Genomic DNA, 21,861 nt, shown 5'->3' on the forward strand with positions numbered 1-21,861 from the left:
GAAGTCGTTTTATCTATTGCTCATTGTTCTGTCCTCTGGGTCCAAGTAGGACAAGTCTAAACAATAGCTGTCATGTTCCCCTGGGTCTTCTCCTCTCAGCCTAAATACCCTCAATTCATTTAGGTATTCTTGTATAGCATGACCTCTCCTTTCTTCTCCCTGATTCATTGTCTCTGTAGGCCTATGGGTTTATTTTTAACATTCCAATTTATTATTTATTTATTTTTAGTATTCTTTTCTTTTTAAATTTTGAATTCCAAATGATCTCCCTTCCTCCCACCCCCTCTGCCATCTACTGAGAAGGCAAACAATATATCAATTACACATGTGAAATTATTCAAAGTATATTTCCATACTAGTCATATTTTTAAACGAGGAAGAAAAAGAAAGTGAGAAAATTATACTTCAATTTGTACTCAGAGTTCGTCAGTTCTTTCTCTCTGGAGGTGGATAGCATTTTTTAAAAGTCATGAGTCCTTTGAAATTGTCTGGGATCATTGCACTGTAGCCAAGTCTTTCTCATAGTTCAGCATTACAACATTGCTGTTACTGTGCACAATGATCTCCTGTTTCTTCTCATTTCACTTTGCATCAGTTCATATAGGTCTTGCCATGTTTTTCTGAAACCACTCCCCTCATCGTTTCTCATAGCACAGTACTCCTACACTATAGCAGAATACTCCATCAGAATCATATAGGGCTAGGGACTTATACCACACTTCCTCCATGAAGCTTTCTCAGATCCCCTCACAGCTAAAAGTAAGCCTGTTTAGAGGTTTCCTGGCATGCATATGCTTTGTGTGAAGGTTATCTGTGTACCTGTTCTGTCCTGCACTCTTGGATTGTAAACTTCTGGAAGGGAAAGGCCATGTCTTATAGCTTTGTAACCCTAGAACTCAGTACAGTGCCTTGCACAGAGTAAAGGCTTGATCCATGTTGGCTGACTTTTACTTTGGAACATAAATGATCTTTGATATGAATAAAAGTTAACATTTATATAGCACTTTAGAGTTTAGAAAGCACTTTACAGATATTATCTCACAACAACTCTAGGAGGTAGGTGCTATTATTATAGATGAGGAAAATGAGGCTGAGAGAGCATAAATTGCTTGCCCAGGGTCACACAGCTAGACAGAGTCTGAGTCAGAATCTGAACTCAGGTCTTCCCAGTGCTCTATCCACTGGGCTACCTAGATGCCTCTATTCTCTGTTTTAGATGAGCTGCTCTCCTGTCTCTGCCTCTTCACCTGTATGTATGGGGCATTGAGGTAGAATTGGGGTACTTGAAGCTTGGAAGACCTAGGATCGTCTCTAGCTTCTCCTGACACTAGCTCTGTGAATTTGACAAATCGATGACTGTTTCTCTTCCTCAATTTTATCATCTGTAAGATGGGGAGAAAAGTCATGAAGATCAAATGGGTGACATGCCATACACTCTGCACACCTAAAAGTGCTATATAAAACCAGTTATTTTTATCATTAAGGGATAAGATGGTTCCTTTAATTCAAGGTATATGTGAACTGAAGCTGTTCATTCCACATCAGGGTCTGCCCCACAATAGGAGGTTGAGGCCCTAGTATGGTTTTGCCAAGCACTGAATGGAGCTGGATATTTTGTGGAGCAGAAACTGGCCAATATCTCTCCATCGGAAAGTTGGATGGGCTACCCTTAAGGCACAATTCTCGTTCCTCTAAATTTGTGAGTGCATGACTTGTGGAGACCCCTTGCTAAGTCACAGTACCAGGGAGCTAACTACCTCCTCACCAGGGTAAGTTTGGAGTAACAACTGGAATGAGAAAAATGTTGCTTTTGCTGGTGATAAATCTTCTGGATTAAGTTATTTCTCACTTTACTTTCTCCTAAAGTTTATAGACTTGAGACTTAGTGAGACTAATAATATTGGATTCAGACGGACATATTGCAGGCAGCTTCCTGATTTCATTCCCAGTCCGGAGCTGCCTGCCTTCATCAAAACAAGAGCTTAAAGTGCAAGATGGGGGTGGGATAAGAGGAGGACAGGACCCAGGGTGATCTGGGTAAGGCCCTTGATGGGATGGCCCTAACCATTTCTTACTCCTCCCTCACTTGCTTGAAATTACCCACTGTTGGCACTTTTAGGAAAAGCAATAAGTGTGATGATGAGAAGAGGGAGGAGAGGGAATGAGACAGTGGGTGGAAAAAGAAATGAGAAGGGATAAGTGAAGAGGAGGATGCTTTTAGTCTCTTAAACTAATGGGGAAAGGCAATCCTGGCATAATGAATAAAGAGTTGGCCTTGAAGTTAGGAAGCACTGAGTTAAAATGTTGCCCCAAATTCTTACTAGCAGAGGGCAGCTAGGTGGTACAGTGGATAAAGCACCAGCCCTGGATTCAAGAGGACTTGAGTTCAAATCTGACCTCACACACTTGACACATACTAGCTGTGTGACCCCGGGCAAGTCACTTAACCCTCATTGCCCTGAAAAAACAAACAAACAAAAATTCTTACTAGGTTGTGTAACCCTGGGCAAGTCACTTATTTTTCTAAGTCTCAGTTTCCCCCTGTAAAACGGGAGTAATAATAGCATTGACCTTCCAGGGTTGTTGTGAGGAGCAAATAAGATTTTATATATATATATATATAAAGTCTTTTACAGATGTTAAAATGCTATATAAGTGCTATTATTATTATTATTATTATTTATTACACGTGATCACATTAATAGAAGAAACTAGGTTGTGCAAGCTCTAGCCTTGGATTCAGGAAGACCTAAATTCATAATCTGGCTATAGACCCTTACTATCTGTGTGACCATGGGCAAGTCATTTAACTTCTCTCTGCCTCAGTTTCCTCAACTGTAAGATGGGGCTAATAATAGCACCTACACCCCAGGATTGTTGTGAGGATCAATGGAGATAATGGCTCATAGTAAACTGTTTCTTTCTGGGCAGCTAAGTGGTGCAGTGGATAAAGCATCAGCCCTGGATTCAGGAGGACCTGAGTTCAAATCCGGCCTCAGACACTTGACACTTACTAGTTGTGTGACCCTGGGCAAGTCACTTAACCCTCATTGCCCTGCCCCCCCCCCCCCAAATTTTTCTTTCTGTCCTTTAGAGCTGAATTTAGAGATAGAGTGTACCTTAGGGATCATCTAGTCCGATATTCTTCCCTCCCCCCACCTCAATTTTACACATGAAAACAATACTAAGGACTAAAGAGATGAAGTTACTTGCCCAAGGTTACCCAATTAGTAAGTAGCAGGGCCAGAGTTCAAGTCCAAGGCTTCTAATTTGAGATCCAGAATTCTTTCCATTGGACCATGCCATATGAATTGTGGAACTGTGTCCTAAATAGATGTTTATGGTCTATTCAGAGAACAATATTTTCCAAATCATTTTCTTTTGAAGGAAGAAAGTGCCTGGGAGGCAGCTGTCTTTTAGTTATCTGAAGTTGCCTGGGATAAATAAGAAGGATTAAATCCTGATTTGGGGGGAGGGGTGTGTGCGTGTGGGTTGCATGCTGGGATAATGAAGGGTAGGGATCTGGATCAGAGAGAGGAAAAAAAAGAGAAATAAGAGGGGGCAGCTAGGTGGTGCAGTGGATAAAGCACCGGCCCTGAATTCAGGAGGACCTGAGTTCAAATCCGGCCTCAGACACTTGACACTTACTAGCTGTGTGACCCTGGGCAAGTCGCTTAACCCTCATTGCCCCACAAAAAAAAAAAAAAAGAGAAACAAGAAGAAGAGCAGTCCTGAAAGGGGAATTTAGATCACAGAATTAGGAATGTGTATCTTGAGCTAAAAGGGGCCCTAATTCCAACCCCCTCATTTGACAGATGAGAAAACTGGAACTCAGAGAGGTCACTAAGGTAGTAGGCACGAGAGGCAGCATTTGAATCTGGGTCTTCAGATAATAGAGCCACGTCTGTTTCTGTTGTATCATGATGCTTCTGACTTCCCCACTGAATCCTGCCTTTTGTCCTTTTCTCTAAAGTCTGGTATAGCCCCACCCCTGAAATGGAAGGTTCCTCCATCGGGTCTGGCTGCCAATGCTGGCCAGACACATACATACCCTCTAGTTTGGCTGAAATGACAGCTGGTACTTTGCCCTGGGAAAAACATATAACCATGGTGGTATTGGTAGCAGGTGGTCCAAGTCCAAGTGTCAGCCCATCGTTTGCCTGGGCACAGCTTCACACCCTGGCACGAGGTCCTCCCGAGCTGTTTCTTGCCAAAGGAGTGATTCTGGTGGACCAGCAGTAGGGTGGGGGAGGAAGCGTGTCTGTCTGCTGCCATAGTTCTTTGTGGATTCCCTAGATCTATTCTGCCTTTTGTCTCAGTCGGGGAATATAGGAACCCAGAGCCCCTGAGATCACCCAGACAAGCAAACGTTCTCCCAAACCATTCAGAAGCAAAACTGCAGCCTAAAGGCAGATCCACAGACTGTCTATAATTTTCAACATGTATCTGAGTGGCCCGGCCCTCTTTTCTCAACCCTTGTCTTCTGTCTTAATCATGCCTGTCTTTTCTCTTCATTGTTCCTACTTTCCTGGATTTTCCTTTCTATCCCTCTCCAATCAATTTCTTTTCTTCTCCCCTCTCCCCTTTTCTAGCTCTTTCAATTTTCCTCTTTCTTCCATATGTATGGATAACTCTCTCCTCCCTTCCCCTCCAATACTTCTCTCTCTTTTTTAAAAAACTTGTTTAATTTTTATTCTCCTGCAAGAATCTTTTCACTGGGCTCAGTACCATGTGACTCCTTTCCAAAAGGGGAGGGGAATAGAGCCTAAAGAAGGTAGAGAACCTTGACTTGGATTTAATTAATTTTCTCTGAAAATGAAGACATCCTACCTAACAGCATGACAACTGACTAAAGTAAAAGGAACGAATAAATTAAAATTTGTAATTGTGAGACATCCAAAAGAGCTCACAAGTGAAATATACAAAGAATTTTGGCCAGATAATGATGCTGTCCAATATTTCGCTTTTAATTTTTTATCTGATCATATGAGATAATATTTGTAAAGTGCCTGGCATATAGTAAATGTTTAATAAATGTTCATTTTCTTCCCTTCCCCACTTCCCCAATTCCCTTCTTTCCAGTGTCCAGAATCTTCCCCTTTGTCCCCCACTTGATCTCTTCTTCTCTTTCTTTATTCCTCTCAATTTCTTCCTCTTGTTCCTCAGTATATATGGATAACTCTATCCACACCCTCCCCCCTTTAGCTAAGTATGTCAGAAAACCTCTTATTACAAATAAAGGAACTGATCTTACTTTTTTTTCCCTTCATAGGATCACAGATTTAGGGTTGGAATGGACCTTAGAGGTCATTGAGTCTAACCTCCTCATTTTCATAGATAAGACTTGGGGGCAGCCAGGTGCTGTAGTAGATAAAGGACTCAGGAGGACCTGAGTTCAAATCTGACCTCAGACACTTGACACTTCCTAGCTGTGTGATCTTGGGCAAGTCACTTAACCCTCATAGCCCAGCAAAAAACCCAACCCAAAATATAGATATAGGCCCTGCCTAGTCACCTAGCTTTTAAATGCCTGGGATGGGATTTGAACCTTGTCAAAGGCCCTATTCACTACATCAGGTACCTCTTGGCCTTCTCCCTTTAGATTTTTTTTGGCAGGGCAATGAGGGTTAAGTGACTTGCTCAGGATCACACAGCTAGTAAGTGTCAAGTGTCTGAGGCCGAATTTGAACTCAGGTCCTCCCAAATCCAGGGCCAGTGCTTTATCCACTGTGCCATCTAGCTGCCCCCTTTAGATTGTTTTAAGTGCCAAAGGGGAATCCCTCCTAGAATCTCTGTGGAGGCTGGTCTGGCTTCTCCTTACAGACGCCCCACCCTTAAGGGAGTTGGAGAGATGAGGGTAGAAATGCCCAGCTAAGACTGAGGCTCACTTTGACCTTATGGGCTTTGGAGGCAAATTAGAAACTTGCGGGATTCAGGTTTGTTTTCTCTTGGCACCAGGGGACTTCCTGCTCCAGGGGACCAAAGGCTCCAAGAGCCCTTAGTGAAGCCTTCACCAGGGCTTCTGGGACATCAAATGATTTTGGAAAGCCAGCATAACGGTTCAAATGTAAATGAATTAGAGGCATGTGGATTAAATTTCCCTGAAAATACACAGGGACTCAGAAACTCTGGTAGAGAGCGCTTGGTGCAACAGGAATTCTTGTTGTTGTTGTTAAAACCCCCAAACATTGGGAAAACTGTTCAAGATGTCTGAGGGCCCCAGTGCTCCGTCAGCTTCCCCCATTCTAAATTCCAGGGGAGTGAGGGGAGGGGCTGTTAAGAGGGAGGTATAGGAAGGGTCAACCAAATGAAATGGAAGCAAAACACATTCCTTTGAGGTCCCAAGCACTGTTAAGTAAGGCACAAAAGATCCCTTTGGTCCTTCATCTGGGTCAGTCACGTTTATATGGGCTGTCCCCTCACAGGCAGTGAGCGCATGGTATGCATTCAAAAATTTCAGTGTATCCTACCGTCCGGGATGGGTGCCTGAGCACATGGCAATATTGTGCATTGCTGACCAGGGAGGACTCAGGAAAGCCTGAGTTGGGATCCTATATCAGGTACTTCTAGCCATGTGGCCTGGGGCAAGTCATTGAATTCTCAGTCTCAGTCTTTTCATCCGCAAAATGGGGATAATGAATAGCCCCTACCTCCTAGGGTTGTTGTGAGGAGCAACAAATGAGATAATATAAATAAGTTGTTTTGCAAACTTTAGAGTTATATACATTTTAGCTAAAAGAAATAACTTGCTTCAATGATCTTTTGATTATAAGCATCGAGCGTGGCATAAATGAGGAGATACTTACCAAAGGTATTAACCTCTATCATGTTGAATTTTTCTGTACAGAATTCAAATGGTAGAAGGATTTTCCATAGATGGTGAGATTTTCCAGATGCTCCCAATTGGGGATTATATTATACTGACTGCATAAAACTCTGGAATACTATGGTACCTCATCAACAAAATCCATGAAGGCTCAAAAGAGATCAGCCCAACAATCCATAAAGGAAAAACCAAATGAACGAACAATGCCTATTTCCCAGACTATCACAGACAGCTGGACTGGCAATCTATAATACTTTTATGTCATTAAGGCTATCTTGGATTTGTTATATTTTACTCCCTACTTCCTTAAAAGAAGGCTCTGGGCCTAGTGGCGAGTGGTAAGTTTGGTTAGGTTTAGAAGGCCTGAACACAAAATATTTACTGACGTAGGTGCTTTTCTCTGTCACCTATAAGCCAAGGTCCCCAGGCAGAAAAAAGTTTATTTTCCTTCTGAGAAGCACACACATTATATATAATACACATGAGGAAAAATACATTATTCATTTTCTACCATAAATTCACAGCACAAAAATACAGCCTTTTAAATATATATATGTAAAAAAATAAGAACAGAAGAAAATTGATAAATGTTGATACCATGATAAGAGCAATGCTCGGTAACAACTATTGGTTACTCATTCCTTTAAAAAAAGTCTGGGCTTGGGTGGAAACAGGAGGTGGTTGGTAGTGGATAAGTTAACCTGTTTTGACACACTCCCAGAGAGCCGAGTTTGGAGTAATGATCTGTTGAAGCTATCCCTATTAATTTCTCACTCATAGTGAGCTCGATCATCACAGGACCTCCACTCTGGTTCTTTCCCCATCTTATGGCTAGCAAACTTGGACCTCCTATTCCCTTTATTCCTGTAATTCAGAGTTGCCATCCGATAAAGTGAAAACCTTTTCAACCTGCTATCTCTCTCCATACTCTGATCCCTACCTGTTCCTACAAAGTCCATTTCTCACCTCTGTCTGGTCATCTCATTGGATCCCTTGGAAATCTGCACCTTATCTATTGTCAGTGGGTTCCTTTTCATCCTAAATGCCTTTATCTCAAACTCTTTCCATCTTCTAGCACTCACAGAAACCTGTCTCTTTCTTTTGGCCTCGCTGGACTACACTTTAGGAAGATCACTTTGGCAGCTGTGTGGAGGATGGATTGGAATGGGAAGAGACTTGACACAGGGAAACCAATCAGAGGACTGTTGCAATGGTCCAGGTGAGGATGTGAATCAGGATAAGTGTTGGGAGAGTAGAGAAGGGGTCATATAGGAGAGATATTGTAAAGGTAGAAACAAGATTTGGAAATTGATTGGATTTATGATGATTGAGCATGAGGAATCCAGGATGACACTGAGGTTGTGAATATGGTACATATGAGTTTGGTAGTGTTTTTAGTAGTAATAGAATGATTAACTGGATGGTTTCAGAAAAACCTGGGAAGACTTATATGAACTGATGCAAAGTGAAGTAAGCAGAACCAGGAAAATATTGTATACAATAACAGCAATATTGTAAAGATAATCAACTGTGAAATACTTAAGTACTTTGATCAATATAGTGATCTACAACAAAAGATTCATGATGAAAAAAATGCTATCTACCTCCAGAGATTACTGATGAACTGAGTGCAAATTGAATCATATTTTAAAACTTTATCAATTAAAATTTTTTTCTTTCTTTCACAACATGGTTAATGTAGATTTTTTTTTTGGAGTAATTTTTAGTCATGTCCTACTCTTTGTGACCCCATTTGGGGTTTTCTTGGCAAAGACACTGGAGTGGTTTGTCATTTCCTTTTCCAGCTCACTTTAAAGATGAGGTAACTAAGACAAACAGGGTTAAGTGACTTGACCAAGGTCACACAGCTAGTGAATGTCAGGCCAGATTGGAACTCATGAAGATGAGTCTTCCTGGCTCTAGGCCCATGACTCTATCTACTGTGCCACCTAGCTGCCCTGACTTCATATACATAGTCAGTAGAGGGCAGGCAGGAGGGAGAAAATTTAGAACTGAAAAAAAAATTTAAAGAAAAAATTAAAAAACTGAAAAAGATAGTAATAAGGAAATTTTGGAGAAAGATAATGAGTTCTGTTTTGGACATGGAGAGTTTGAGTTTGCTACAGGTCAAGATGTCCAGTAAATGTTGGTGGAGTTATGAAAAAATCCAACCATTCTGGAGATCAGTTTGGAACTATGCCCAAAGAACTACCCTTTGATCCAACAATATAACTACTGGGTTTATATCCCAAAGATATCCCCCAAAAGAGAAACAGACCTATTTGTACAAAAGTATTTATAGCAGCTCTTTTTGTGGTGGCCAAGAATTGGAAATCAAGGGAATGCCCGTCAGTTGGGGAATGGCTAAACAAGCTGTGATATATGATGGTGATGGAATATTATTGTGCTATAAGAAATGACAAGCAAGAGGACTTCAGAAAGACCTGGAAAGACCTGTATTGTGAAGTGAGCAGAATCAAGAGAGCATTGTACACAGAGATGGCAATATTGTTTGATGAGGAACTGTGAATAACTTGACTATTCTCAAGATTGCAGTGATTCAAGACAATCCCAAAGGATTATTGATGAAACATGCTATCTACCTCCAAAGAAAGAACTGATATTGATGGAACAGATGCTATTTTTCACTTTCTTTCATTTTTAAAAATCAAGATTGCTTATACAAAATGACAAATATGGCAATGTTTTACATAATCGTACATGTATAGCCCATACGTGATTGTTTGCTACCTCAGAGAGGGAGGAAGGGGAGGGAGGGAAAGAGGGATAAAAATTGGAACCCAAAACTATAAATAAAAAAGCTTATTATTTTTTTTAAAAGGGTGTCCAGTAGAGAGTTGGTGATGTGAGAAAGGAGCTTGAGGAAGACTGGGGTTGGATATAAAGATATTGGGATCATCAGCCTAGATATGATCATTGAACCCATAGGAGTTTCTGAGATAACAAAACCAAATGAAAAAATATAGACGGAAAGACAAGAGGACCCAGGGCAGAAACTAGAGGCATATTCACAGTTAGGGACCAGAATATGGATGAAGATCCAGCAAAGAAGATCATCAGAGAGGTCAGAGGAGAAGCAAGAGAGTAGGGACATAAAAACCCAGAGAGAGAATACAGAAGGCGAAGATGATTTAATAACATAGAGGAGTCCAGAAGAATGAGGACTGGGAAAAAGCCAGTTCAGTAGTATATTATCCTCTGTCCTTGAATCTCTGGCTCCCTTCGGCTATCTTTGTATACTGCTGAGCAGTGCTGGAGAGAGTCACAAAAATGTGTCGATCAGGTCTGCTACCTATTTGTGTATCTCAATTTATTGAGTCCTCACTGCTGATTGGCAACCCTTTCATTCTTCCCTAATTGTATCTCCACTAGTGGAAGAGTACCCATTTCAACAATCAATAAGCATTTATTAAATACCCAGTAGGTATCAGGCACTGTGCAAGGTGTTGAGAACATGAAGACAGAAATGAAATTATCTTTGCCCTCCAAGAGTTTACATTCTTTAAAGGGAGACAGTATTGTACCTCTATAAGTATTTGCAAAATTATTTTGTGGGACAAGGCATAAGCATCTGGGAGATACATAAATGCTTCATGAGGAAGGTAGCACTTATGCTGGTTGTTGTTGTTGTTGTTGTTGTTGTTGTTTTTGCTGGGCAATTGGGGTTAAGTGACTTGCCCAGGGTCACACAGCTAGTGTCAAGTGTCTGAGGCTGGACTTGAACTCAGGTCCTCCTAAATCCAGGGCCAGTGCTCTATCCACTGCGCCACCTAGCTGCCCCTTATGCTGGGAAAATTAGGGATCCTAATAGATGCAGGTGAGGAGGGAGTAAACTCCAGGTATGAGTATGCAAAGACAGCATCAAGAAGGGCTATCTAATGTCATGTAGGAAGAGCACTAAGAAGGCCAGTTTCACTGAACCACAGAATAAGTAAAGGGGGATGGTATATAATAAGGTTTTAAAAATAGGTTGCTCCAGGCAGGCTATGAAGAGCTTTAGTTAAAAAATATAGGGCAGCTAGGTGGCACAGTGGATAGAGCACGGCTCTGGATTTAGGAGGACCTGAGTTCAAATACAGCCTCAGACCCTTGACACTTACTAGCTGTGTGACTCTGGGCAAGTCACTTAACCTCAATTGCCTCACCAAAAAAAAAAAAAAAGAATTGGTTTTAAAAATATATAAAGGAGACCACAGGACCACTGAGTTATTGAAGCATAGGCTAAGACAGAAGACATTGCTATAAAATCTCTCTGGAATCAGCTGAAAAGAGATATAGCAACACCCATGCTCCCACCTACCCACATAGAGGATGAAGGGGCGGAAGCTACCTAGTGATTCCTAATCCTTAGATTGTGAGGCTTGATTGAATAAAAAGTTCCTTGGAATGGAACAGGTCTAGGAATTTATTCAAGTCAACACATTGTCAAGAATTTATTAAGTGCCTACCATGTGCACAGCTCTATGCACTAAATGTTGGGTATATAGAGAAAGGTAAAAAGCAGTACCTGTCCTCAGGAAGCTCACAGTGTAATGGGAGAGAGAATATGTGAACAACTACATACAAACAAGTTCTATAGAGGATAAATTGGGGGAAATGTCCATGGGAAGGCACTAACATTAAAGGGCACTGAGATAAGCATACTGAAGAAGGTGGGATTTTAGTTGAGATTTGAAGGGAGGCTGTAAGGTGGAGCTAAAAAGTGAGAGCATTCCAGGAATGGGAGACAGTGAAAATGCATAGAGTTGGGAGATGGAAGGTCTTGTTTGAGGAACATCCAGAAGGCCAGAGTCCCTAGATTGTAGAGTAAATGGAAGTAAGGCATAAGAAAAGCAAAGGTAGGAAGGGCTTTAGAAGTCAAATGAGGAGGGGGAGCAGCTAGGTGGTATAGTGGCTAAAGCACTGGCCCTGAATTCAGGAGGACCTGAGTTCAAATCTGGCCTCAGACACCTGACACTTACTAGCTGTGTGACCCTGGTCAAGTCATTTAACCTTCATTGCCCCACAAAAAACCAACCAACCAAACAAAGAAGTCAATATCTTATATTTTATTCTGGAGGTAAATGGAGGGCAGGTTGCTGTGGGGAAGGGTGGGTGATACCGTCAGACCTGTGCTTTAGGAAAATCATTTTGATAGTTGAGTCGAAGATAGACTGAAGTGGGGAGAGACATGAGGCTGGAAGACCAATCATCAGTCCAAGTATGAGTTGGTAAAATCTTGTACCAGGATGGTGGCAGTATAAGAGGAGGGAAAAGTAGAATTGACAAGACTTGGCACCATATTGGATATAGTGGGTAAGAGGGAGGAAAGCATTTAGGATGACACTGAGGTTGCAAGACTGGATGACTGGGAGAATGGGGGTGTGCTTGACAATAATTGGAAAGTTAGGAAGGAGGGAGTGTTTTTGGGGAAAAGATAATGAATTCAATTTTGGACATATTAAGTTTAAGATTTCGATTGTACATCCAGTTAGAGATATCCAATGGGCAGAGGTAAGGGCTGGGTAAATAGATCCAGGCATTATCTCTATGGAGATGATCATTGAATCCATAGGAGTCAATGAGATCACAAAGTAAAATAGCATAAGGGAGAAGAAGGCCGAGGACAGAGTCTCAGGGGACATCCACACTTAATGTAGTGGTCAGGTTGAAGATCCTGCAGAGGACATTAAGAAGGAGTGGTCAGACAACTAGGAAGACCAGGAGAGAATGGTGTCATGAAAACCTAGAGAGAGGAGAGGATCAAGGAGAGGAGGCTTAATCAATAGTGTCAAAGGCTGCAGAGAGGGCAAGGAAGGATGAGAGTTGAGAAGGGGGCATTAGAATTTAATTAGCATTTAAATAATCAATCAATTAATTAAATTAGCATTTAAGAGTTATCTGTGACTTTGGGCAGAGCAGTTTGGATTGAATACTGAGGTCATATGCCAGACTGCAGAATTAAAAAGTGAGTGATCGGAAAGGAAGTGAAGGCACCTACTCAAGGATTTTAGCTATGAAAGGGAGGAGGGTTATAGGTGAGAGAGGGAGTGAACAGATTTAGGTGATGGATTTTTGAGAATGGGGGAGACTTGGGCATCTTTGTAGGTAGTAGGGAAGCAGTTAGGAGTCAGAGAGAGATTGAAGATGACTGAGAGGGTGGGGATGATGGAAGGCATGGTCTGTTGGAGAAGATTGGATAGAATAGGATCAGTCATCCAAGTGCAGGGCTTTGCTTTCCCAAGAAGAAGGTCTGTCTTTTTTATATATCACAGGAGTGAAGGAGGAAATGGCAGAGGAGGGTATCTAAGTGTGGTAAGATAATGGAATTTGGCAGACTGATTGGGATGGGCCACACCTGGCCTGTCCTGAGTGACATATGCTGCTGATGTCAGCAGGAGAAACCACTCTCCGATCGAGTTTGAAGGACCTCCCCTTTGGGGGAAGGAGAGTAGACACTCGTTGAGGGGAGCACACTCTCTTTCTGGTGGTGTGAGCTGCAGGAGCAGACAGAAAGAGTTTCTTTCTTGGTAGTTTTGTCCTGAGAGCCCTGACTTCAAAGCTGTTTCCCATTGAAGCTACAGACCCCAGGTGGTGAGTTAACATAGGAGCCCTGCTCTTTTGAATTAGCTGAATTGGAAGCGAGTTTGGGGATTGTACAGACTTAGGTTAGAGTTAGGGGGATTATCCGTATTTCTTTTTCCCTATTCCCTTGTCTTTGATTTTATTAATTTCACCTTTGCTGTTTATTTTATTCCCATTAATAAAACCTGATTCGTTTGTGGAAAAGAGACTGTTAGGCTCTTTTCTTATTGGCCTGGGAGAAATATCTAAAAAGGCAGTTTGGAGGGGAGGGAGCTTTGGACCTAGGGGTCCCTCATTATTTCCAGGACCCCAATATTACAGTGAAACACTCAATTAAATCTCCATATATTAAATTTGGCCCTCACATAAGTGATGAAGATGAGGAGCAGGAGAGAAAAGTGAGCTCAAGGAGGATTGCCTCAATTTTTTCAATGAAATATGAGGCAATGTTCTTAGCTGAGAGGGAGAGTGGGAGCCATGGGAGGCTTGAGGAGGGATGAAAAGGTTTGGAAAAGCCTTTGTGGTGTGGTGTGTGATAGCTAAACAAATAAGGAAGCATAAAGGGAATATCTTGCAGTAATGAGGCATTTTGGAGAACACAATGGAAGGGGTGAGTCAATCTTACGTGGGATGTGTGTGTGGGTTTGGGCTGAGGGGGATGGAGACAAGGGAGTGGGCAGTGGGGGATTGGGAATGGGATTTGTACAATGAAAGTCAGGGTCCAAAATCACTGGGATGGGGAGGATATGCTAATCACTGAGGAAGGAATTTAGTCTGGTTAATACTGTCCCTAGGAAACTAGGCAGTAGGTAGAGCAGGCTAGGTATTGATGGTCATTATTGATGCTTTGCTATCCTTTGGGTTTAATTCTTTATAAAAGAGTAATTTAACAGAGGCTGCTCTGGGCATGAAAATAAGTCTAAGTTCATCTTCCCAAGTCCTAAATGAAATCAGGCAGTGGGCATAATGAGAATCAGACTTGGTGTTAAAAATTGTATCTCCCCTTTTCTCTGAGGCTTTAGATCCGGGGGTGGGGGGTGGGGTGGGGTGAGGAGTGCTATTCAGTGTGTTGTCTATAAGCAGAGATGCTGGGCTTCTATGAACCTGATAAGAAGTGGAGCTGGGGAAGGAGGTCCTGAGGGCTAAAAGGGAAGGTGAGGTCATGAGGAACATAACTGGTTTCATGCTGACTTAGGCAGACAGAAAGGAGTTTGGTTGGGCTCAAAGATGTCCGGAAAGTGCTGTGTCTGCCTGAAGCACCCTATGCGCTACAATCATCTTTTTGTTTGTTCTTCTCAGCCTGCAAATAATCCCCTTCAGCCCCAGCAGTAACATCTGGCTGGAGCCTGCTTTCTGGCCCTAGCCCTTTCCCATAATGCTTCCAGCTGTGATTTGGCAATAGCTCAGGGAGCCCAGGGAATTTGTCCTGGCATTTAAATCCTATTTATCCTTCAAGACTCAGCTCAAATCCCACCTCTTCCATGAAGCCGTCCCAGATTGCGCCATCATTCATTTTATAACAGAAGCTCCTTGAGGACTGGATTGTTTTATTTTTGCCTTTGTCTTCCTAGTGCCTACTCTAGGATAGTGGATTAATAAATGCTTATTGATTGATTGATTGATCTCTTCATTCTCTGGCCCATATCACTTTTAGGCTGTCCCACACCACTTAGAGGAGCAGCTAGGTGATGTAGGGGATAGATCGTTGGGTCTGGAGTCACGAAGATCTATCTTCCTGAGTTCAAATATGGCCTCAGACACAAGCTATGTGACCCTGTTTGCCTCAGTTTCCTCGTTTGTCATATGAGCTGGAGAAGAATTGGCAAACCACTCCAGTATCTTTGCCAAGAAAACCCCGAATGGGGGGTCAGGAAGAGTCAGACAAGAATGAAACAACTGAACAACAACAAAAATAACAGGAGGGGCCAAGGAGGAAAGGATAATACTGACCAGGGAAAGGGGTAATCAGGAAGATCTACATAGTGGAGATGATAGCATTTGAAGTGCAAAATAATACCAAAAAACCCAAGAATTCAAGGGTAGGGTGTTCAAGCTTAGGGAACAATTCGAACAATGAGACAGAAGGTGAAACTACGTCTGGATGATAACTAGTCGTCCAGTCTGGCTATAATGTAGAGTAGGTAAAACTGAATACTATGAAATATGGTAGAAAGATAGAGTGGACCCTAAATGCTAGACTAGGGAGATGGGTAATAGGGAGCCATGGAAGAAATTTGAGCAACGGAGTGATATGACCAGATTTATGTATTAGGGCAATTAACTGAGTAGGGACATAAAAGGTAGATGAGAGGGCAGATTGTTCACTTACCACTTCTTCCCACTGATCTCATGTTGCTGTACAGTGTAGCCAAAGAAGGCTTCTTTGGAGCCTGGGATGATCCGGGGCCGCTTGGTGTCCATGTTGAAGGTATCACTGAACCCTGTAGGGGAGAGAGAAGAGAGGACAGTTACCCCCATACAGAGTAAGGGAGAGAAAGCAGGAAGAGGACAGAGATCGGCAGGGTAAGACCCCTCTAGCTAGGGTAGCATATTTGAGGGCAGTCCTTTGGGACTCCTCAGTCTGCTAAGTGATCTCAAGAAGACTATGAGACTATGAGACTGACTGATAGGATACAAACACCTGAGGAGGATCTAAGTCCCAGAGGCATAGGGGCTCTGGTAGGTGAATTGTCACCTCATCTTGTCCAGAACCAAGTTTCTGTGTCACTTCCTGTTCATTTCCAAACCATGCCACCTTGACTCCCCCCACCCCGCTCCCTTCTAGCTCTGCTTTGTGTATTTTCTTTTCCCCACCAGAATGTAAGAATGTAAGCTTGTTGAGGGCAGGAGCTATCTTATTTTCTTCTGTTTGGATTCCCAGTGACTGGCACATAGTAATTTTTTGATAGTAATTTTATCATTCATTCATTCAAGGTCATTGTTATTTATTCTGATCCTCTTGTGAGGTAACAGTCATTAGCTGGGCTCTTCATGATCATGGGATTCCTCCACAGCCCCCTCTCTCTTGGGTCCTGGAAGGGCCAAGATTTTGCGCCCAGCTGCAAAGAACACAATTGCTCAACACTGGTTCTGAAAGGAACATTTTCCCCGCTTAGCCTTCCCATTCACCCCTGTACCTTTTTTTCTTCTTCTTCCCTTTTTTCTCTCCTCCCCCTTCTTCAGTCTTCCTATCTACCTCTTTACCTTCTTCCTTCTCCAATTTTGTCTTCCTATTTCCCTTCTTTCTTCTCCCCTTCATTCTAATTTTACTACTACCTTTCTTCTTTGGTTTCCCCATGTCAGCCTTGTGCAAGGGAAAGACTTCTGGGTTTGGAGCCAGAGGCCCTAGGTTTAAATACAGTGCCTGTCACATGCTCCCTGGACAAGGCTTTGGTCCTCAGGTTTGCTCCACTGTAAAATGAGGGGGGTTAGCTAAGATGATTTCTATAGTCCCTTTCAACTCTAAATCTATGATCCTATAATTATCTTTGTTTTATTCTTCATTTCCCCCTTCTTCTTTTTCTTTCTTTGCCTTCCTTCTTCATTCTTTCTCTCCTTTTTCCCCACCTCCCCAATCTTTTTTCTTTCTCTATCCCCACCCCCTTCCAAATGGTATTCCCAGTCTCCACAAGAGCCTAAGAACTGAGTTCCAACCTCAAGTCCCAGACTTGGATCCTCCCAGGGCTATGAGGCGCACTGACTGGGATGTCCTCATTATGAACTATTTTAAAAAACATTGTTTAGGCTTCTGCAGGCACAGCTGTTCAGCCGGGGAGAGGAAGACAAAGAAGTGGAAAAAGTCATTTAACCCTTCTCCTCTCAATTATTCCCCGCTTTTCATGACTGAATTCATCTTCCTTGATCAATCTGCATTTAGCATTTAGCACTGTTGACCAAGGTCTCCTTGGCACTGCTCTCTGTCTGACCACTTCCTTCTTCTCCTTGCCTGACTCACCATCCATCTCCTGCCTTCTAACCTTGCATGTATTCCAAAGCTCTGTTCTTGGCCCTCCTTTCTTTCCCCTCTATACTATTTTCACTTGGTGATTTCATCACTTCCCATGGGTTCAATTATCATCTCCATGTGGAGGACTCTCAGATATTTCTAGAAAGCCCTAGTTTCTCTCCTGGGCTTCAGTCCCACACCATCATCTGCCTAGGGGACATATCAAACTGCATGTCATATAGGCATCTCAAACTTTACAAATCCAAAACAGATATGGTTTTTTTTGTGTGTGTTTTGTTTTGTTTTGTTTTTTAGTGAGGCAATTGGGGTTAAGTGACTTGCCCAGGGTCACATACAGCTAGTAAGTATTAAGTGTCTGAGGCCCCATTTGAACTCAGGTACTCCTGAATCCAGGGCCGGTGCTCTATCCACTGCGCCATCTAGCTGCCCCCACAGATATGGTTTTACCCAAACCTATCCTTCCTCTGAACTTTCCCATTTCCATTGAGGGTATCAATATTCTTCCAGTTACCTAGGTTTGCAACCTTGGAATTGCCCTTAATGCCTTATTTCTTTCACCCCACATATCCAGACAGTCCTCAAGTCTTGTCGATTCTATGTCTACTACATCTCTCATATCTGCCCCCTCCTCTCCACTCAAATGGCTACCCCCCCCCCAGCTTAGGTCCTCATCACTTCTCTCCTGGACTATTACGATATCCTAATCAGCCTCTCCCCCACTCCAATCATCTGCCAGGGTGATTTTCCTGAAGCATTGGTTCAATTCTTTCCTTTCCTTGCTCAATAAACACTAGTGGTTTTCTATTACCTCTAGAATCAAATATAAATTCGTCTTTTCAGCATTTAAAGTCCTTTACAACCCGGCTCCAAACTGCCTTTTCAGTCTTATTATACATTGCTTCCCTTCATGCGCTTTTTGGACCAGATTGCCTATCTTTCTGTTCCTCTCACATGACGTCTTCTCTCCCATCTCTGGGGCTGTACATGAGCTGTCTCCCCATGCTTGAAGTCCATTCCTTTCCTCGCCTCTGCTTCTTAGAATCCCAAGTTTCCTTCAAAATTCGTCTCAAATATTGCCTTCTATATTAGGCTCTTCCTGTGCCCCCCCCACCGTACCTCCAGCTGCTAGTGCCCCTCCCCAATGACTTTGTGTTTATTTTATATGCCTGTATCTAATTAGATATGGACAGGCTCTTTCCCAATAGAATGTAAGGTTCCTGAGTGAGCACAGGACTCTGATTTTTGCCCTCGTATTCTCAGAGCCAGGTACAGTGCTTGAGACATAGATGGTATACAATGAATACCTACTAATTGAAGAGATTGTGTGACTGGTAGTAGAGTGTGGTGTAAATGTGTATGTGGGGGGGTAGGGTTGGGGGTTCATATGGAGGGCTGGCAGTAGTGTGTGTGTGTGTGTGTGTGTGTGTGTGTGTGTGTGTGTGTGTGTGTGTGTGTGTGTGTAGAGTTGGGGGTTTGAATGCGGGATGCAGAAGTTTTGGATAAGTAACTTAAGTTTTGCTAAAATCATCATGTCCTCATTAGTCAATCCAGGAAGTCTCAGAATCCAGAATCCTGCATATGTTCACACACACACACACACACACACACACACACACACACACACACACACACACACTCATTCCCCTACCTTCCTACACAAAATTCTTGGAGGAGAGCATTCCACAGGCAAGATTGTTAACTAGAGCCCTGGATTTTTCCTGGGTTTTCTGGGGACACCACACTGCCATCGCCCATTCCCTCTTTTGCCCTAATCTGTCCAAGAGAGAGAGTTGGAATGTAAACAGGAGGAGAGCATGCCACTACCAGGCAGGGAAATCCAGGCCTGCCCCCGCCATCCCAATCTGCAGGCTTAGACACTCTCTATAAGAAAACTGTGTGGCTAGAGAAATTTGTCTTCAGAGATTCCCATCTCACCTTGCCAGGACCCATTTCTCCTTTTCTTCTGCCTCCTCCCGGCCACAAGGGACTAGTCCTTTCATATTGTTAGGGAAGTCAGCGATAGGTCAGGATAGCATAATGGAAAGAGGACCACATATTGTTTTAGATCTAGACAGGGAGCTTAGAGATTGTTTTGTTAATCTTCAGAGAACCGAAGCCCAGAAAGGTTAAGCAGCTAGGTGGTACATAGAACACCAAGCTCAGAATCAGTAGAACCCGAGTTCAAATCCGGCCTCAGACACTTACTGACCAAAGTCACTTAACTACTCTTTGCTTCAGTGTCCTCATCTGTAAAATGGGGTTAAGAAGAGCACCTACCTCCCAGGGCTGTTGTGAGGATCAAGTGAGATAATAATAGCAAAGTGCTTCGAACATAGTAAGTGCTATATGTCATTATTATTAAGAGACTTGCCTAAGGTCACATAATTGTTAATAGAGAGGGGATTAGAACCTAGGGCCTCTGACTCTGTCATTGCACTATTTCATACCACCCATCATAAATGGGTTTCTCTTTCCAAAAAGACTCACATTTTTCTTTGTTTCTTTGTTTCTTCCTTCCTTCCCCTTACCCCATTTTTCCCATATCCCTTCCTTCCTTCCTTCCTTCCTTCCTTCCTTCCTTCCTTCCTTCCTTCCTTCCTTCCTTCCTTCCTTCCTTCCTTCCTTCCTTCCTTCCTTCCTTCCTTCCTTCCTTCCTTCCTTCCTTCCTTCCTTCCTTCCTTCCTTCCTTCTCCTCTCTCTCTCTGTCTCTCTCTCTTTTCTCTCTTTGAGGTTAAGTGGCTTGCTCAGGATCACCCAGCCAATAACTGAGCTCAGATTTGAATTCAGGTCTTCCTGACTCTAGGGTCAATGCTCTATCCACTGTGTCACCTACTTGCCCTGAAGATTAACATTTTCAAAGAAAACCTCAGGGGTAAAGCAATAGTCAGGCTGAAAGGAATGATAGAAAGGGACTGGACCTGAGATTTCACTGGAATAGGGGACTCCCAGATAAGGAGACTTCTGCCAATGCAGGTTGGCACATTCTCTGCAGCTGAGACTTAGAGAGTTGCCGAGAGATTTAAGGGGTTAAAAGGCTTGTTCAGGGGACACACACCGGGTGTGTTTCAGGGGCATAAATTGAACCTAGGTCTTTCTGGCTCTGAGACTAGCTCTTTTTTCTTCACCATGCCAAAGGATTAAACCACCAGTAATGACGGTGTTTTTGGTGAGAGTAGGGGCTTATGTTTTTGAGGTACCCTTTAAACACACCCAGTGACCATTTAATTTGCCTTTGTGTAAATCAAGGCTTAACTGAACAAAAGAGAAAGGGACTTCAGAATGAGATTTGGTCCCTCAAGGCTATTTGCTGTAGACAAAATAGAAAGATCAACCCATTTGGGAATATTCCTGCTATCCTTTCACCCCACGCATATATTGTGATGGTATGTTGGGAAAGGATTAGTACACTCCAGGCACAGAGAAAAGGGGAAAAGAACCCAGACTGGGGAATTAAATTATAATGTGTTGGTTTTTCTCTTTGAGTTGGCATTCGACTCTGACCAGATTGAACCAAGTGAAAGCAAATTTCCTAAAAATGATGTCAAAGCCAACTCTCTAACCTTGGCTCCAATGAGATCTCTGCATCCCTTCCTCTGGGGGAAGGATGTTGGACAATTCTAGCTCTCCAATCTCTGAGAATGTGTTTGTCTCTCAGACTGATGAGTTTGTTTAGTGAAAAACCCAAAGTGATGTTTTTGAGGGGAATAAAAGGTAACATGGCAGAGAAAAAGTCTCAAAAAATGTGGAGATTCTTGGGCAACCCTCAAATTGTCTACCCTCAGCATACATAACAGAGGAAGATGAATTAGTGTTCTGGGACAATTTTTCCTTCATTTGATAGAGTTCTGAACCACAGCCAATGTGACATCAACTTGTTTTCCTTTTCTCAGAATCTCTTATCTTCTTTTTCCAAAAGAGATCTGGGGCAGCTAGGTGGCACAGTGGATAGAGCACCGGCCCTGGAGTCAGGAGGACCTGAGTTCAAATCCGGCCTCAGACACTTAACACTTACTAGCTGTGTGACCCTGGGCAAGTCTCTTAACCCCAGTTGCCTCACAAGAAAACAAACAAACAAACAAACAAAAAAGAGTGATCAGTTATATCCTCCTAAAATGGGTTCGGAGCAGTGGGAGTATGTTGATACAATGCCCTTCCTTGTGAATTATTCTGGAGTCACTAGCTTCCAAAGCCCCATGCCTCAGGTGTTAAAAAATTTAAGGTAGGACAATCTCATCGTGGCTTGATCTTTCCATTGGCCAATTTCCCTGGTTCTTACCTTCATTTCTACCAATCTAGACTAGAGATTCTGACAGATTCTTCTTAGTGTAAACTTTGTGGCTTCAGTTTATCTGATAACTAACTTACATATTTAATTAGACTATTGGCTACTCTTTTCTAAGCTCTTTGCTAGACACAGTGGTGGAAAAAAGCAAAATTCAGGGGATAGCACCTCCCTTCACAGAGTTTACAGCCTCATCAGGGA

The 21,861-nt window shown here is 42.7% G+C and overlaps 1 protein-coding gene across 1 annotated transcript in view; it reads right to left on the minus strand.

The window, feature by feature from the left end:
- ITGA11 (integrin subunit alpha 11) overlaps positions 1-17,373 on the minus strand; it is a 156,531-nt gene extending 139,158 nt beyond the window's left edge. Inside the window, exons 1-2 of the mRNA XM_043980465.1 lie at positions 17,367-17,373; positions 15,741-15,852 (exon numbers count right to left, since the gene is read on the minus strand). Of these exons, the coding sequence (XP_043836400.1) occupies positions 15,741-15,852; positions 17,367-17,373 (119 nt within the window). The remainder of the gene's footprint in view (positions 1-15,740; positions 15,853-17,366) is intronic.
- Between the last annotated feature and the right edge of the window lie 4,488 nt (positions 17,374-21,861).

The sequence above is a fragment of the Dromiciops gliroides genome, chromosome 2 (assembly GCF_019393635.1).
Source record: "Dromiciops gliroides isolate mDroGli1 chromosome 2, mDroGli1.pri, whole genome shotgun sequence".
Taxonomy (NCBI): Eukaryota; Metazoa; Chordata; class Mammalia; order Microbiotheria; family Microbiotheriidae; genus Dromiciops; species Dromiciops gliroides.